This window comes from Danio rerio, chromosome 18 (assembly GCF_049306965.1).
Source record: "Danio rerio strain Tuebingen ecotype United States chromosome 18, GRCz12tu, whole genome shotgun sequence".
NCBI classification, from domain to species: Eukaryota; Metazoa; Chordata; class Actinopteri; order Cypriniformes; family Danionidae; genus Danio; species Danio rerio.
The window spans coordinates 30,478,680-30,498,630 of NC_133193.1; the positions used below are offsets into that span (position 1 = coordinate 30,478,680).

At 35.5% G+C, this 19,951-nt stretch overlaps 1 protein-coding gene across 1 annotated transcript in view; it reads left to right on the top strand.

Moving 5' to 3' along the window:
- The window catches only part of syt9a (synaptotagmin IXa), a 70,468-nt gene that overhangs the window by 41,933 nt on the left and 8,584 nt on the right, over window positions 1-19,951 (top strand). The window contains exons 4-6 of the mRNA XM_001336022.10: window positions 9,303-9,423; window positions 14,576-14,747; window positions 18,049-18,178. Coding sequence (XP_001336058.4) covers window positions 9,303-9,423; window positions 14,576-14,747; window positions 18,049-18,178 — 423 coding nt within the window. The remainder of the gene's footprint in view (window positions 1-9,302; window positions 9,424-14,575; window positions 14,748-18,048; window positions 18,179-19,951) is intronic.

A 19,951-nucleotide genomic window follows, 5' to 3' on the forward strand; every position in this document is an offset into this window, starting at 1 on the left:
CTTTTTCAGATCTCAGATTTCTCTTGCAAGTGCCCTTCACGCCTGCTGTTTTCATGTAAATCCTCCAGAGGCCGCTGTCAACTGACTGAGTGATTGACTGATCAACCGACCGATACCCCCTCTCTCCCCCTTCCCTAAACCCAACGAATAGTGTTTTAAAAAGCACTGATTGACCTGCCCATCCCTTTCCCTAAACCCAACTGAAAGTGTCTTCAAAAGCAATCCAGAAAAAGAAAAGCCCTTATGGCAGCCTGGTGTTTACCACATTTTCAGATTTTACAACATTCTCACCCTGTTATTTACTTGTTTTTTAACCTGCTTTCTGGAACCGTCCATACGGAGGTAAGCGGTCAGCTTGTAATCAAGAAAAGGAACAGCATCATACCGCCCTGTACTGTTAATTTAAAAGATAAAATGCTGCCATATGTAGCTCTGGCAACTTAATTTGCGATACCCAGAAATGTATATTGGGCTACATTTTTAGAATGAGCCTATGTTGCCTTAGAATATTAGAATATTAGTAACATTTTTGTTTAGATTTAGGTTTAGGTTTAACAAAATAAGGCCCAATCCCCAATTCTGTTTTTTATACCCCTACCCCTCCCCTTTGCCCTCAACCCTTGAAACAGAGTGTGAAGAGGAAGGGCTTCAAATTTTACTCCTAAGAAATGGGACCCCACTACAACACCTGTACAAGTCATCATCTGTCTTGCTTCATATGAGATCAGACGAGCGTGACTGCTGTGGTGCTGTAGGAAATCACTGAAGGCAATGATGTCATGTTATCATAGCGATCTAATGTGGCAATAAGTTTGTAACTGTACTGTGCATTTATACCATGGCAATATTAATCTATGTAAACACACGAAGACAGCATTACCATTATACCAGACACTGTAAAAAGGTCATTCCCAACCACTAGACTTTTCTAACAGGGTATTTGAGTGATAGAATGTTGTGTGACTGCTATACAGGAGTTATTATGATAAATTATATTTATTTATTTATTTATTTATTTTTTATTAAGCCATGACGGTGAAAAACAAATGTGGTTATGAATGTAATAAAACATATGCTTGTTTGTTGTAAAAATTCATAATAATGACAAAAAATACAAATTTGTGCATCACCTTACTTCCGTGTGCAGCCATGCTGCCGTTGTAGATGGTGCATTCTGAAAAATGTTCTTACCCCTTGGTTTCGATTGTTGCCCTGAAAAATCTCAGTTTGAAGGGGTATCTAACCCTTCCCTTTAGCCCTACACCTTCAAGCAAAAAAAAATTGGTACACCACTACCCTTTCATGTGAACACTTAAAACGAGGGGTAGGCTAGAGAAAGGGCTAAGAGTGCAAAATTGGGATTGTGCCTCAGTTGATGTGTACCTGCAATAGTTTGCTATTCAATTTTGGCAGAGAGTGAATCAATACATTAATGACTAGTAATTGCTCATAGTTTTAATATTTAGTGTATTTATTTATAGATTAAATATAACTTACTTTCAGTCAACAGAATGTAAGTAAATAAAGTGTTACCTTCTCATTTACTTGTAAAAATGTGATGTTTTTCTTTAAAAAATAGCTAATTTACCAGGATGAAATATGTAATCACATTTTTAGATGGTTCACACACCAATTTGCACATGTTTGGGTCACACTTTTTTCAAAATTCATATTGCACGTACCTAAACTAGTGAAAACAGTAGTTTATGATCAATTATGGGAAAAAGCTGAAGAAACCAACCTTAGCCCCACATAATAGTACTTAGTAAATATTGGTTTAATTGCACAGTAACAGCTTCACCTTGGAATAAAGTGCAGACGTTTTCTTCTGTAGCTTTAATTTTATTAGTTTTTCCATGTTGATCTCATTTGCATTGTTTTTTCAGCTGATTTTTATCATTTTGACACCACAGTTCCACATGTACATACTGCACAGTAATATGCATTTACTAAAGTAATGATATTTAAATATTATATATGATTACTGGGTAATTACACACAGGCCTATGTATTGTGTACTTATTAAGAACTCATTTCATTGACTATAAGTATTAATTTAGTATAAACCCTGAACCAAATAGTTAATCTAACCAACCCTTGGATAAGTCCAGATTTTGCATATAAACCTACCTCCACAAATATAGCTGTGGTAAATCAGGCAAACTGTGTACGAGAAATCAGTCTAAAAGAGCATCAGTTGCCCTTGAACATTTGTTTACCCTCTCTAAATGGCAGGACCACCAGCTTCTCAGATCCTCTACAAAACTCATCAAACCTCTAGAATGACCTTTTCCTGTCAGAAGCAGCATGGCCTCTGGTTATCTTCAGCGTGAGCCTCGGGCATATAATGCAGTGTCAGATAGGAGCTCATAATGTCTCACTGTCACCCCATCACCTACATTTTTTGCAGCCTGTACATGGACTGTTTAGATATCATAGTTAAATGTCATGATTAAAACAAGTATATTATATATGAATATTAGAGTCTGACAGAAAGTAGTTTGACCCTTGGATACACCTGATGTGGACAGATGTGGACAGTTATTTTGCAGTTTAGTTAAGAGGATTAAGGTATTACATAATTTTCTAAGGTTTATGATGGTCAGTATAGAGATATTTAGACCATTATTTAATTCCCTGAATTAATAAATGCCCTAAAGCGGTATTCAATACTGTAGGAGGAGGTACTGTTGGGAATTATCTCCCACTCCAATCTTTAAAGAGGTCATACAAGGCATTTTTCTAATTTCTAATTGTTTATGTACATTTATATTGTTTTCTGTGGTTCACTGAGATTTATTTAGAATTTTACCAAGATCTTTACATCAATACATACACACACAAAATAGTAGAGATGTTGCCTCACAGTAAGAAGGTCACTGGTTTGAGCCTCGGCTGGGTCAGTTGGTATTTCAGTGTGGATTATGCATGTTCCCCACATTTTCCCCCACAGTCCAAAGACATGCACTATAGATCAATTAGGTAAGTTAAATTGTTCATAATGTATGTGTGTGATTACGTGTGTATGGATGTTTCCCAGTGATGGGTTGCAGCAGGAATGCTTAAATGTAAACATAGTTGTGTATTGCTGTACATCCTGTGTGTATTAAGCAAAGTGTACACATTTTGGACCTGCGTAGCCGCATAACTAATGCACTCTGTGCTGGACTTTAGAACAGCTTTTAGTTGGTCAACACGCAGTCTATTTCAGTTACTTGAATTAGCAACGCGCCAACAATGCACCTTAACACACCTCTTTTTTAGACCGAAACACCCACGAGTCCACAAAGTGGTACACACGGATTTGCTATTTAAACAACTAGGTGGAAATCGTGAAAATTACAGTTGCACTTATCTGAAAATAGCAACAAATCTCACCATACATGCACTGCGCCTTATTGTGCTGGATGTATGATTGTGTGTTTAGTTATAAAGGCTGATTTATACTTCTGCATCAAGCGCAAGTGTATGGTCTGGCACAGCCTTCGCTCGGTCGCATTGCACTACACATTGTTGAGACCAATCACAGAGCGCTATGCATTGTTGCGACACGTAGTTACATTTTTTGAGAGGTACACGCACAGCAATGTGTAGCGCTAGCTCTGTGATTGGTTGGCTAGTAGCACTGAGGAGCGTAGGCGGTGCTGAGAGATGAGAGCATGGTGGAACGATTGTTTACAATTGTCGAGTGCCATGAAGGAGCTCCAGATGAAAAAATTTCTTTTCTTTTCACCTTGATTAAAGTTGTTGCATGTCCACCCGTTCCTGCCTCTAAATGAGTTAGTTTTAGCTACCTGTAGCGTTCAGGAAAAACAAAACGCCCACAAAGAAACTTGACAAAGAGGAACACAAAAACCTTCTGCCAGCTAGCATTTCGGAAGTGTTATTGCAGAACAACACAAACAGCACATAAATAAATGGGTCAGGGCGATAAATCGACGCAGAAACTTAAATCAGCCTTCAGAACATTAATGTGATTGTCTATTGCTATGAATGGGAAGCATTTGGCATATTAAAATTGATAAATGGATTCTGCTGTGACAGTTTATAGTTTTGGTCAGTTGGTTTCAATAAAAAAAATGTTTGGTACTTATTAAAGGTGCAGTAGGTGATCTGCCAGTAGCATTAGTGAAATAGATTAGAAATTTTATGACCCTTCCCTGGCATCCAAAGCCACGACTCTTTAAGTCATGAACACATGAACGTGCACTCATTAGATATAACACTAGATCATGTCATTCACCAGTTAGAAAACTCTATAGACACACACTTTATCAAGCATAGTTGTTAACAGGCCAGCAGGTGCAGGAATTATATTCACAGACTGTCACTGTTCAAACTTCACCTCAGTAAAGCTGGTTAAGCAGAAGAGCACATTTACTTATGTTTTGTTATTAAACTAAATAAAAATCAGATCAAATCAGAGTGATAAAAACAGAAATATACTGTCATATTTTTATATTACACTTAAGTTTAAATTACGCAGAAAACGAGTGACTTTTCATTTTCAATTGTGCTCGCTGGTGGTCGTACATTGCTTGTTTTCATCAGCTTTTTCACTTGAACAACTAAGCGAATGCTTAGGTTTTATTTAACCGACTATATTATTGATGCTGTAAAAGAGACTCCATGAACTTAAAAGTGGACAATTTTCGCTGGACACAATAGTAACTCATATAACATTGATTCTAGGTTTAGAAAAGTTTTGATGCTGCATTTTTGGCAGAAGCCCTTTCAGAAACAATCTTTCTTTTCATGGATACAAGGCAACGCTGGTCTTTCAGAAAGAAGTTCAGATTGATGCAGAGTTTGCCGGATGACGTTTTTCTGTCAGCGGTAGATGTGTGCTTCATGTGTGCGCCTGAGTGACATATCTGTTTGCTTAAGAAGGCTGCGCAGAAATTCAAATTTAAATTTGTTGACAGACAGTTTAAGATACCTTTTGTAATTGAGTTCTTTGTCGGTCCGACAATATTTAATTGGATGAGTTTTTTTGTTTTTTGTTTTATGCCTTATCCAGAATTTAAGCAAAAAAGCTAAGGGAAAGTTTACTTTGCTATTCACAATACATTGCATTTGAACATTGTCATTGTCAGTTGAATACTGGATGACAAATGCGCAGTATGTGCATTAAAAATCTCCACTTTTTAATGAGCAGAGTTTTTTTTTTTTTTTGTGGTTGTAGAGGCAGTTTTCTTTAAGCAGGCTCTCAGTGGTAAAGAAGACAAAGTCTTACCCAAAGTGTCTTTTAAAGTTTTATTCTTTGCAAAAAAGGTCACACAATCTGTGTGAGACGTAGAAACAGAGTGTGTTCTCTTTTTATCTAGGTTGTAATACCCACAGTGTCATCAGTGACATACAGGATGAATCACAGTTACATCAGCGCTCAAACTTCATTTTGTGACCATCTATATTTCAGTCTCACCCCACACTCAAACATATAGTTTGTTAAATCACCATGTAATTATCCAGATCTTGTCTTGTAATAAATAGATGTTAAAGTGCTCACGCTTGGTCTAACCTTAACAGTACATCTATGGAAGAATAAAAGAACTGACCTTTATAATGTATATAAATGAATTTCCACCACAGTTGTCTATTAATGCTCAGAAAAAGACACATCAAATTAACCAGAATGGTAACTTTTAGGCTATGTTCACACTCCAAGGCTTAGTGCTGAAATCTGATTTATTTGTATAGCTGTTCACATTGTTATTTTAAATGTGGCCAATATCAGATATGCAGTGTGAACAGATCCTGTTCCTAAACTGACCCACATGCACAAAAGTACAATTACGGACAGCACAAAATGTCTTAATTATGCACACATATTGTATGAAGCACCTTGTCAGATTATGCTTAATATAATTATTGCTCTTTATACAGACAACCATGGTGTATCTCATAAACTGTAAAGGGTTGTCCTGCTGCTACTAATGTGTATTTCGCCATTTGAAACTGAAAATAAGTCTCTTGCCATTTAAAACATTGATAATTTGTGATGTATGACAATTACACTGTGTGTCTTTCTGACCACGGGGGTAGTGAACTCGTCAAGGGTTATGAGCAGCTGCAAACTGAACTGTGAAGTTGGAGTTGGTTGGCTATCTCTGTTTGTGGGAGTTATTTTATTTTACTTTGTTATAAATAACACACTGTAAAATAAAATAAAATAAAATAAAATAAAACTGTAAAAAAAATTTAACTTTCTGGTAGCAGGGGCGCCAGAAAATTACGGGAAAAAATGGAAATAAAAACTGTCCGAATAAAAAATTTAGATAATCTGTAATAAAAAAAAAATAAATAAAAAAAAGTAATTTCTTGTTTTATAATTACAAGTTATTACTGTCATTTTACAGATTTTAACTGTAATTGTACAGTATATTACTGCAATTTTACTAGTATTACTGTAAATACATAATTCATTAATGTAATTATACAGATAATTGATGTGATTCAAATGATTATTACTGCAAGTATACAGGTTATTACTGTAATTATACAGATTGATCAATGTAATTATGTAGGTCATTAATGTAATTATACAGATTAAATTATTTGTTCATGCATGAATCTCTAAATATTTCATACAATTTTCCACTTTTTAACATCCCTTTAAAATCAAAAAAATTAAATAAAATAATAAAAAACTTTTAAAGATTGATTGAAAAAAAGCTTAGGAATTACGAATAATTGCTGTTGTCATAAAACACTGCAAATATAACTAAAAACTATAGTAGTTTAACAAAAAAAAATTAGGATATGTAGTTTAAACTCCAAAACAATTTTCTTGAAAAAATACAAAACTGTTATCTATCTATTTTTTTTTTCTTTTTCTTTTTTACAAATAATATATTAGGTCATGGCGAGGCAGTGGCGCAGTAGGTAGTGATGTTGCCACACAGCAAGAAGGTCGCTGAGTTGCTGGTTCGAACATAAACTCAGTTGTCGTTTCTGTGTGGAGTTTGCATGTTCTCCCTGCCTTTGCGTGGGTTTCCTCCGGGTGCTCCGGTTTCCCCCACAGTCCAAAGACATGCAGAACAGGTGAATTGGGTAGGCTAAATTGTCCGTAGTGTATGAGTGTGTGTGTGGATGTTTCCCAGAGATGGGTTGCGGCTGGAAGGGCATCCACTGCGTAAAAACTTGCTGGATAAGTTGGTGGTTCATTCCGCTGTGGCGACTCCAGATTAATAAAGGGACTAAGCCAACAGAAAATGGATAAATGAATATTAGGTCATCATTTAAAAACAAAAACAAGGTTAGTAAGGACACCTGGAAAACAAAGTTGAGGATCAAATAGCAGTTTATTAACAGTATCGTCCTGCAATTAAAAGTTGAAACAAGAACAAACAGATGCATGCAGATAATCCCAATAGTAAAGGCGGCAAACAAAATAACAAAGTAAAGAAGTCAAACACGGAAAGTTAAGGAAAACCGCATCGTTATGCTCACTGAACAGTTTGAGACTAAGAAACGATGTGTCTGTGTGTGCTGAGTTTATAGTCCTTGAAATCCGTCCATAACGATCTTCTGACTGTGTGTGTCAACAGTTAGAATTGGGAACCCGGGTGTGTGAGGTGCATGCTGGGTGCATGCTAGTTTGTTAAAGTAACGTGTGTAGTTTTCCAGCCTCTAGATCACTTGTGAACTTTCAATGGTAAGGTAATTGCCATGTGTGCCATTCCACTATGCTGCTGAGGAGTAGATGATGTTTGTAGCACAGAATGATGACACATGTTGACGACACAAATATTGTGTAAAAGTCACATGACATAACCGTTCACACAGCAGTCGCATTATAAAACATCAGATTTGTGTCTGATTTAATACTACATATAAAAGTGGCACAAATCTCAACTGTAAAGATCAGATTTCATGTGGTTTGGGTTGTTAGAGCTGCACGTTTCTGGTTAAAAAGAGAATCTCAATTTTTTTGCTTAAAATAAAGATTATGATTTTTTCACGATTCTGTAGATGTAAAATAAAGGTAAATATGAGTGGGCTATTATTATGTTTATTTCTCAAACATACGGTAAAAAGTATAATTATATTATGTGTAGGTCTACTGTTGGTTACAATGCTAAATTTTGTATAGACTTGGAATGGTGGACTTAAACAGTCATTAAATTGGTCCTGGTCATTAATGCACAGTAAATTGATGACAACGCAACACTGGAGTTACCTTTGCATCAACATCAAATTCACTCTTGCATTATATTCAACATTATATAGGCTAGAGTAATTATGCTGACACTGTTAACCATTTATTCTCATGATGTGTTCACTGTGAAAAATAAAAACATATCAAATGCTTGTCGTAATCATAACTCTATAAAGCGATGATTATTTAAATGATGTGCTCGCTTTCGGTTTCATTTTCACTGCTAAGTGTGATTCATACTTCCCGCACGGCTCCCAAATGATAGCTCGGTGCAACAAACTGAATACTATTTTTAACTCTGTTACCTTTTATTTACAGACTATGCAGGTTTTGTTCACTAAAGTAGACTTCATTCACAGGTGTGCGCCTGCCCTCTCTGTAGTGACAGGTCAGGGTCAGCTCAAGTCACGTGTGATTTCGTGGCCGCTAATACATCATTACATTAAGACAGAAATGTCCTTTTTGGGTGAATTATTACTTTTAAATACAGTATGTGACTCTTCCAACACGTATTTTTCAGCAAGTATTTTACAATTTGTCAGTTTAGTGGCTAATTTGTAAAAATTTGTATGAGTTCAGTCGTACAAAAATTTACGATTTTAAAAAGTAGACGTGACACCCAACCCCACCCCTAACCCAAACCATCATTGGGTGATGAGCAAATCATACTAAATTCTACGAATTAGAGCATACGAATTCATACGTATTAGCCACTAAATCAAAAGGTTATGAATTGCAGTGAGATTGCATTGGTTGAAACACATTATTGTGGCTGTGAGTTTGTCATTTAATCCTTCTTTTTCAGCAGATTGGAGGCAAGCCATCATTGTGAAGTTCAGATGAATAGGTGTTAAAAAAGCTCATCTCACATTCTCAGCTGAGTTATTTCTAGAGCAAGTGATAACATTGCTGTTACTTTTTAATGCTGCTGACGTTAGTGTTATTCTAATAAAGTTCAAGAGACGGTGAACATCTTCTATAGTGAACTCTATGCCCTCTACATGCCATGTTCTGCATATTTTTCAATGAAAGTGCAAATACACAAACAAATCCATGAATAAATAAAGGAATTGGTCAGTCAGGGAGATTGAAAAGGTAGAATGTCAGATGTGGGTAAAACAAGTCTTGTTTCTCTTGCCAGGACAATGTGGATCTGGGGGATTTGATGTTCTCTCTATGTTACCTGCCCACTGCTGGGCGACTGACCATCACCATGATCAAAGCACGGAATCTGAAAGCCATGGACATCACTGGAGCTTCAGGTATGATTTACTGTGTGAAATAACAGATTTCCATTTTTTTCTTAATGAGAATTTGCCAATTATTGTATCTACGATTGGTTGTAAAAAGATATTTTCAAAATCACTGTATTCCTAAATGACATTAATAGATATTAGCAGGGCTCAAGGAACAGAAACGAAAAATGGAAACAAATTAAATTTTTCAGGAACAGAAACGAAAACCAAAAAAAAAAAAAAAAGATAAACTTTAATGGCATAATGATCACAGTGAAATGAGATAAGCACTTGTTTTCATATAAAGTATAAATGTCTGGCCGTGATGCATATTTAGACCTATGCCAGTCTATAAAAAAGATAATATAGCTTAAAACACTTTAATATTTTAGAGAAAGTAATAATGTTTGCCCAACCAATGTTTGGTCTTATTAACCTGCCCATAATTAAACGTTATAGCCAACTTTTTGATTACTTGACCCGCGGATTAATGGCAGCACATTACATAACAGACATAAATGAGATCTGTGCATAACAGGGTTTTATGTTCCCCAATATGCAAAGTCAAGAGAGTGCACAACTCCATAGGGTAACATAAACTGCACACACTTCATTATGTAATGTGTGAAATCGGGACGCGTCTCACAGCACAAAGCATAATTAGCGATAAGGTCTATCGGTTTTAAAGGGTTACCGACAGTAAATCAATCTAATCTGAAAGCCATGGACATCACTGGAGCTTCAGGTATGATTTACAGTGTGAAATAATAGATTTCCATTTTTCTTAAAGAAAATTTGCTAATTATTGTATCTACGATTGATTGTAAAAAGATCTTTTCAAAACCACCTTATTCCTAAATTACATTAATAGATAGGAGCAGGGCTCTGAACTGGTTCAAGGAACAGAAATGAAAAATGGAAACGAATGAAACTTTTAGAAACAAAAACGAAAACCAAAAAAAAGTTTCAACTTTAATGGTTCTGAACTGAAACGGTTACAGTTAAACGGTTAATAATGTTATTTTATCGTTCTCTTTATTATATGAATTTGGGAGACAAAAATCATTCATTTAAATCATTTGTAGAAATGTGACGGTGACGCATACAACATGAAATGCCCGCGAAGCAGACGTTATAAGCGAGAGTCGTTTCTGATGTGACGGCCTTGTCTTAAAGGTTACCGAGAACCTGCTCTTTCAAGTACAAAGGTTTGTTTCGGTTTAAGTTATTGGTACTAAAACTTGTTTTTATACTAAATGAATTATTGATTGTCAATTTTTTTTGTTGGGTCTCCATAAAGAAAATCCTTTTGTTAACATTTTTCTTATGACAAATCATCTGATAACTTGATCTGTAATATTAAAGGATGAGGGGCAAATTATAAACATGATGGATAAAGATTGAATGACGATATATTATCAAACCACTCAAGCATTTTCCATTCGGAGAGTTACAGTATTTAATAACTTAGTCCTTATAAACAATCCATTAATAAAATACATTAATTACATGGCTACTGAAGAATTAACCAAATATACAATATGATCCGCATGATGATCACAGTCAAATGAGGTAAGCACTCGTTTTTATATAAACTATAGATGTTTTGGCCGTGATGCGTAATTAGGACTATGCCAGTCTATAAAAAAGATAATATAGCTTGAAACACTTTAATATTTTACAGAAAGTAATAAAGTTTGCACAACCAATGTTTGGTCTTATTAACCTGCCCATAATTAAACGTCATTGCCAACTATTTTGTTACTTGACCCGTGGATTAACGGCAGCACCAGCGGACATAAACGAGATCTGTGCATAACAGGGTTTTATGTTCCCCAATATGCAAAGTCCAGAGAGTGCATGACTTCATAGGGTAACGTAAACTGCACACACTTGATTATGAATTTGTGAAATCGGGGACATGTCTCACAGCACAAAGCATAACTTATTAAATGCCCATGTTTAATCAGTCATCGATAAGGTCTATCGATTTTAAAGGGTTACCGACAGTAAATCAGTCGAGTAATCTTTAGCATCCCTAGTTTAATCAGTTGTAAAAGTAGTGTCAATGTTATTAAAATGCACACAAAATCTAGTACTTAATCTATCCAATACTCTAGACTTACTCTTTGCCTTGGTGCATCTTTTTTCAGTTTACGCATTGCAATGAATGTATACAATTTTATATTTATATTAAAGATAAATAAGGTAAGAATATGAGAATGATGACACCTGCAGTGTGTAAACTGTATACAGGGGGTGTTGGTCAATAGCCTACAGCACATAATTCAACTAATATCTCGGAGGGAGATAAACCGATTAGATTATTTCTTTCGTTTTTAAGCCCTAATGCTAACTGTATTTTAGCTCTTAATATAGGCCTACAAAATATTTTCTGGTTTTTAGTTTTGCATGAGCAAATAGCAGTATAGCCTAAATTACATATTTTTAAAAGATTATTATTCAGCCGCAGCGCATGTGAGAGGTGGATCCGTGGCAAATCCACTTACTCACGCACTATACCTATTTCATTTATAACAATGCAAACTTGACTTCGCAGGCCGTTCATCTTTAAACGCAAAAGGCATTTTTAATTCTCCTAACTTGACTGCTGCTGCATAATAAGATGTTTGAAGCAAACATTCAAAAGGGTTCTGCGTTTTGTCAATTTTACTAATATTAAAAATAATAGATATATTAAATTTATATAATAATTGCACTGTGCAGTGTACTAAACATATTTATTAGACTACATAACTGAAGAAGTAATGTGAAGATTACTGGCAGTTGCGTTTTTGCTCAAATTAATTTTACTGGCAAATTTCTCCTGCATTTTTTTTTCTTTAGGGCTCAAGAGATTTGTATTTAAAGAATTAGTTAACCAAAACATGTAATGAATTAGGCTTCTCACCTCATGTCATCTACTAGTCCGCCGTGTGCACATTTTAAAGGCTATTTACAGGCGCACCTGACTTGATGCGGGGACCAGATCTCTGGACTATAGGCCTAGCTTTAATCATCACAATTTTCATAATTTAGTTGCTATTTCATATTATACAATAGCTAAATGTAGCGCCGGGCCTGCGCTCGATTCCAAGGAGTGGGGCTGTGTGTGTGTGTAGCGCCTTTAAGCAGCGTGTCAATCAACTACTGCTGGTGAGAGAAAGCGCGCATGAAGTGCAAGTGCATGAAGCCGGTATAGATATAATTGAATTGAATATAACCAAAAGCAAGTACATATTATAAATATTTCTTTAACTATACTTATTGAAAATCCATTTAATCTTACCCCTCAAACAGAATGTTTAGTTGCACCATTAAGAAATCAGGGCACTCTAGAGCCCTGCAATTCTTTGTAATAAAATAACATTCTTAACCGTTCATTTTTTTTTTCTAGAAAACCGTTTTCAGAATATTTTATTTATTAAGGAACACAAGAACAGAAACAAAAAATATAAATTCTGCTCGGAGTGAACCGATTGGATTTATTTATTTTTAGTTTTTTTTAGTTTTTAAGCCCTGGATAGGAGGAGCAGTTGTCATGTAAAGTTATGAACAGCTTCAGTCTTAAGAATTCTTAGCTCACAGTATCAATGTTACAAAACAAATGATTAATTATTATTATTATTATTTTATAAATTAGTCAAAATAAAACAAAAATACTTTCTCTAGAAGAAAAACTATTATCAGACATACTGTGCAAATTTCTTTGCTTTGAACATCATTATATCATATTTAAGAAAGAAAAAAAAAAATCCTAAGGGGATTTAATAATTCTGATTGCAATTGTAGTCTGTCATATTTTAGGATGATGATCCCCCAACAGACATTCTAACATTTATTGATTTAATATTGTATATATTTTTTTTACATTTTTTATTTTATTTATTTATTTTTTACAGTAAGTAACTTCTCAACTTAGGCTGTACTTGCACTACAACAATCAGACAAAAGTGTTGTCAAAACTCTACATGCACATGGACGCTCAGTAATTACTGTAAATGGTGTATAATGCATGTCATTAAGGCAACTCATATGGTCCTTTATTCCACCATTGTTATGTTAATGGTAGACAATAACCATATAGCTGCAGTTAAATCCCATTTTTAAATGTTTGCATTTTTAACCCCCAGGTTAATTAAGTGTCAAAATTATAAAACCTTTTCATATTTTAGTCGTAAATTATGTTAAGTAACTGCCCCATTCCAACAGAGGCTCAGTGGAAATATGTGCTTCAAAATGGAAATATGTGTTTTTGGTGAAACAGCAAAAATGTAGTTAAACAAATGCCTGACTGCAGTTAATAGGTGAAAGTAATACTAGGGGGCAGCGTAAAGGCATATCATTGATGAATAAGGAATAATTTTAGGGGTCGGCTCTAAATGCAGATTTATTTGAGAGTAATTAGGCAGGCAAGGTTAGTACAAGAGACAATTAAAGAATAAGGTTAATACAAAAAAGTAATTACAGTCACAGGCAAAGAGGTCGAGGCAGGAAGCAAAGTAAACAAAAACAATGAAACAAGCAAAGGTCAAAAACACGACTAGACTAGACAGGAGCGTATGTGATATATATGTAGTCCAAGAAATCAGACATAATGAGCTTCAGTTGTGAGTGTTTAATCAAGAGATGACCTGGAGTTAGTGTGTGACTGCTGTGCATGATGGGATATGTAGTTTGTTAGAATGACCAGGAGTGTTTTCCAGTGAGGCCACAAAGGACATATCGCTGGTGACCATAACAGTTCTCATGCAGTTCTTTGCACAACACCAAATAAGTAACACAACACAATTTAATGGTGAATATGAGTTATAATCAAATAAGTTTGGCTCACCTATCTTTCACCAAATAGACAAAAGTTCCAAAATAATGTATTTCGGATTTGCGAAAATGTAGACAGCACCCACATTTGCATCTGTTATCTGAAATCTGCACACAAAGTACCAGAAGCAACATTTTTCATAGGGTGGGGCACAAATTCCCAATGAGTCTGGACTGCATTATTGTACTTATCTAAACCTCTCTACCAATACTGTAAGAAGAGTTAGTTGACATACAGTTAAATTCATTAATTAGGGTCAAGATAATGAGAGACAGTCAAAGTAATAGGAAAACCATGTTATTTTCATTTTTTTTTAAAAGATAACATTAAATGTTTTTAACTTTCCTCTTTGTCTAGATCCTTATGTGAAAGTTTCTCTCATGTGTGATGGACGGAGACTGAAGAAAAGAAAAACCTCCACTAAGAGGAACACATTAAACCCTGTGTACAATGAGGCCATAGTGTTTGATGTCCCTCCAGAGAACATTGACCAAATCAGCCTTCTCGTAGCTGTTATGGATTATGACCGGTAAGAGGCTTAGAAATGTCTGTTGAATTATGGTTGTGTATTCTTTATGACCAAAAGAGTAACAAGGTGTGGGAATATCAATTGGAGTTAAAGATTACTTAGTTTAGTTTTTAAGCAACATCCGTTTTTTGAAAACAAATGAAGCTCTATGATTACAGCAAAAATTAGGATTGATTCTCCCCTCAAGTAAGTCTTGAGGATAAGCTGTCAGATGAATAGAGATCACAAATATGTAGAAATTTCAGCACCTGTATTCAAATTTTATTTCTAATAATGTGTTGCTAATATATTACAGACATTCACTATCCATGGAGGTTGAGTCTCAAGCTCAAGCTCTCTCGCTTTAACAAGTCAAAGTTTATTTACTTCCAGTCGAAGCCATCCTAATTCACAAGAACACAAGAAAAATAAAGGATGGGGGATACATGTAGTAGTAGTAGTAGTAGTAGTAGTAGTAGTAGTAGTGGTAGTAGTTGTAGTAGTAATAATAATAATAATAATAATAATCTAATTTACTTCCAATTATCTGGGGTTAAGTGGCAGGGGCAGCAGTCTTGTAAATCTCAGATGCTCATCATGGCCTAGGTCTTCCCTAGGGTTTCCTCACAGCGGTACAAACCTTGAACACATCCCTAGCTAGGCGTCCAAGAAGTATGCAAATCAGATGGCCAAACCACCTCAGCTGGCTTCTCTTGATGTGGAGGACTTCCTCATCCTATCCCTAAGAGTGCCCCCTGCCACCCAGAAAAGGAAACTCATTTTGGCTGCTTGAATCTGAGATCTTGTAGTTTCAGTCATGACCCAAAGCTTATGACTATAGGTGAGAGTAGAAACAAAGATTGACTTGTAAATCGCGAGTTGCCTTTCAGCTCAGCTCCTTTTTTACCACAAGTACATTGACCACAAAACGGTAACACTTTACAGTAAGGTTCATTAGTTAATGCATTTACTAACATGAACTAATCATGAACAACACATGTACTGCATTTATTAATCATAATTGAACATTTACTAATGTATTATTAACATCCAGGTCCATGCTTGTTACCGTTAATGCACCATGAGTTAACATAAACTAACAATGAACTACTGTATTTTCATTAACTAACGTTAACTAACATGAACAAATACAGTACTAAATTTATTATTCATTGTTTGTTCATGTTAGTAAATGCATTAATTAACATTAACTACTGAACCTTATTGTAAAGTGTGACCCACAAAACTGTTGCACCAATCCACCTATCAATCTCACGTTCAATCCGTCCCTTACTTGCGAACAAAACTGCAAGATTCTTGAACTCCTCCACCTAGGATGAAGTCTCTCCTCCAACCTGGAGATGACAGGACACCTTTTATTTTCCATTCAAGCGAACGTGAAGAGAACGGATGAGAAAGGGCGGTCCTGCTTAAATCCAACATGCACTGACTGTCTGCCTTATTGCTTCAAATAAGAATTCAATTTCTGCTCTGTTCATACAGCCCTTAATAGAGCACCTCCAACCCAATACTGCCAGAGCACCTCCCACAGAATGTTGCAAGAGACTCAGTTGAATGCCTTCTCAGAGTCCAGAAAAAACAAAACAAAAAAACCTATTGGCCTGGTTGGGCATACTCCCATTAACCCTCTAGCACCCTAGTGAGGGTATAGAACTGGTCCAGCAATCCTGGCCCAGGAAAAAATCTGCATTATTCCTTTTGCATCTGAGGTTCAGCCATCAGCCAGATCCTCCTCTCCAGTATCCATGCATAGACTTTTCCAAGGAGGTTGAGAGTGTGTTTGCCCTATAGTAAGAACACAAATTCTGATCCCCTTCTCAAAAATGAGAACCACCACCCCAGTTGAATTGTCTAAATGTACATTCTCTGACCTCCATGCGATATTGTAGAGGCAAGTCAATCAAGACAATCCCACAATGTCCAGAGACTTGAGGAACACAGGGTGCATCTCATCAACCCCCAATGCTTTGCCACTGCGAAGATTGCAAACAAGATCAGTGACTTCAGGTTGGGTGATGGGTGAGTCCACCCCTCCATCCCCAGTCTCTACTTCCTACATGGAAGGTGGGACATGTCAGATTGAAGAGATTTTCAAAGTATTCCTTCCACTATCTGACAACACCCCAAGTCGAGGTCAACTGTAAACATTTCCACTGTAACAGTGTCAGTGTGGAACTGATAATATTAATAATAATAATAATAATAATAATAATAATAATAATAATAATAATAATAATAATAATAATAATAATAATAATAATAATAATAATAAATAAATAAATAAATAAATACAATAAACTTTATTTTATAAAGTGCATTTAAAAGCAGCTTCTCAAAGCACTGAACACTATGCAGGCAGTACAATCCAATACAATAAAACAATACAAAATAAACTTGCAAAAGCAAGTAAAAAAATATAAATAAAACGTCTTAAATTGAACATTCCAGAGGCAGAGAAGCCAGAGAACAGGAATATAGGAAGAAAAAGCCCTATCACCCATAAATCACAGACGTGTTTGAGGCACAACCAAAAAGTTTCAGTTGGAGGAAGACAATCTACAATTAGATGTTGATACATTATATATAAGGTATTGGTAATATAATTAATTTTGGTAGTAAGGAATTTACCAATTTCTCTGCACAATATTGCAATATTTCTGAGGGAGAAAAATGTTTGGACAAAAGAATCTTAAGACGTCAACCACAATCCAAGATTACTCACTCATATCTGGATTTCCAAAACAGGGTCATTAAGAGTCAAGGACAGAGGACCAGCTTTAAAAACTTGATCACGAGAACCAATGAGCATAACTTAAAAGTTAGAACACAAGAAATTATTACTCATACATGTTTTACATACAAAATATTATCTAAATTCTTACTTAGTAAGGATTATACTGTATATTACAAAAATGTATTAAATAAAATCACACATAACTAGGTTGCTTGTCCAGACTCGAAACAGTGTTTTCCCAACAAAGTATTGATCATGTTAATCATGTTATAACCTGATAACCAAACCATAACCTTTGAAATAATGATTTTAATAAATATGCGGGCTTAGAGTAGTAAATAGTTTTAAAGGGACCTGTTTTGCGTCTTGCTTCTTGCTTAATTGCTAAATATGATTTGCAATAATAATGTTATTGACATTGCTATTCGTATAAGTTAAAATAGTCTAATACTGATGCTGTATTTCATTGAAGACTTATTGTTTCACATTATCATATTATATTTATTATGTGCAGAAAATATAAACTATAATGTAAAATATAAAGTGTTTTGCTGTTTCTTTTCACAGTGTAGGTCATAATGAAGTTATTGGCGTGTGCCGAGTAGGTAATGATGCAGAGGGTTTGGGCAGAGAACACTGGAATGAAATGCTGACTTACCCACGCAAACCCATCGCACACTGGCACCCTCTCGTCGAGGTAAGAACACACAGGCTTCCTCTTTTAAAAGCTCAAGCAGCTCAAATTTAGCACTTGGTCATGAAGCGTGCCTTATACATCAGGCTTGTTCCAAATATAGTATTTCAACCATTAGTCTTATTTTCTGGCTTTTATTATATGAAGAGTTTAAAGTACAGTACACTCTTCAAATGATAAAAGCCTGAGAGTCCAATTGGGACAGAATTGTCCTGAATGTAAATATCTCTAGTTGCACATTAAAAAAAGAATTGTAAATACTGTATTTTAAAATTTTATATATTATAACATTACAAATGTATCTGTCTGTATGTCTGTCTTTATGTAGTGTATTTCTGTTCTAATTAAATGTAATGAAAATGTGTTACAATTTATGGGCTTATTATTTAGTAATTTCGTGACTTAAGGCCAGTTTATACTTCTGCATCAAGTGATCGGCTTGCGCGTAGTTGTGCATTTATGCATTCTGCGTGCTGTTTGTGTTGCTTTGCAATAACACTTTTTAAAACTCGCTCATTCAGAGGCGGGAATCAGAGGACATGCAACAACTTTAGTCATAAGGTAAACACAAAACTCCTTCACAAGACTTGATACTTGTAAACATTCACTCCATCTGGCTTGCGGCTCTCAGTAACACCCACACACCACTCCCCTAGCTGACCAATCACAGCGCTTGCACTATGCGTAGTTGCAAGGGCTATGCGACTGCGTGGAGGCTACAGCGGGGAATACGTATACGCTTGGTGCAGAAGTAAAATACAGCCACTAAAAGCTGAAGACTACTTGATTTATTCAGATTTAATCCATAGTGCTTCAGTTATGATTGTATTTTTATGTGAAATGAGTAACTAAATATGTATTCATATGAAGGTGTAAAGATTTAAGACCTTGCCAACTATAGTTGGCACCAGACTAAATCAATTTGAGTTAAACCCTTTGAGTCCTTTTCATTATCCACAACAGTATTCATAATCTCAGGTAATTGAAGTCTGAAAATTCATTTGTTGGTCAAACTCATGTTGATTTTATAAATGGTCAGAGAACAGATTGTTTTGGGGATTGAAATGTTCACACACAGAGAGCTGGGAGCCATTATTTCAACAAAGAAGGAAATTATTCAGAAAACAGAAAAATACTGATGACCTTTAGGTGGGCAAAACTTCTAATTACTGCAGGGAATCTGCCTCTCATGAAAAATGAAGTGTAACAACTTATTAACTTGCAAAAAATAATATAAATTAAACAAAGCAAAAAGACAATGCGTGGTGGCACAGTGGGTTGTGCTGTCACCTCACAGCAAAAAGGTCGCTGGTTTGAACCCTGGCTGGGTCAGTTAGCATTTCTGTGTGGAGTTTGCATGTTCTCGCTGTGTTCGCGTGACGTTCCTCTGGGTTCAAAGTCCAAACACATGCACTCTAGGTGAATTGGGTAATCTAAATTGTCAATAGTGTATGTGTGTGAATGAGAGTGTATGGGTGTTTCCCAGTGAGAGTTTTCAGCCGGAAGGGCATTCGCTGCATAAAACATATACTCAATTAGTTGACGGTTCATTCCAATGTGGCGACCCCTGATTAATAAAGGCACTAAGCCAAAAAGAAAACGAATGAATGAATGAACTACAGGAGAAAAGCCAATGTGGCCAATGGCATCATATTGTTTTTTTTTGTTTTTTTACATAAAATGTAGACACAGAAACATATTTTGTTTGCAAAATTGTAGCCATGAGTACATATCCCAAATGAGTCTCCATTAGTTTAATATGAAGGTTGTTTACCA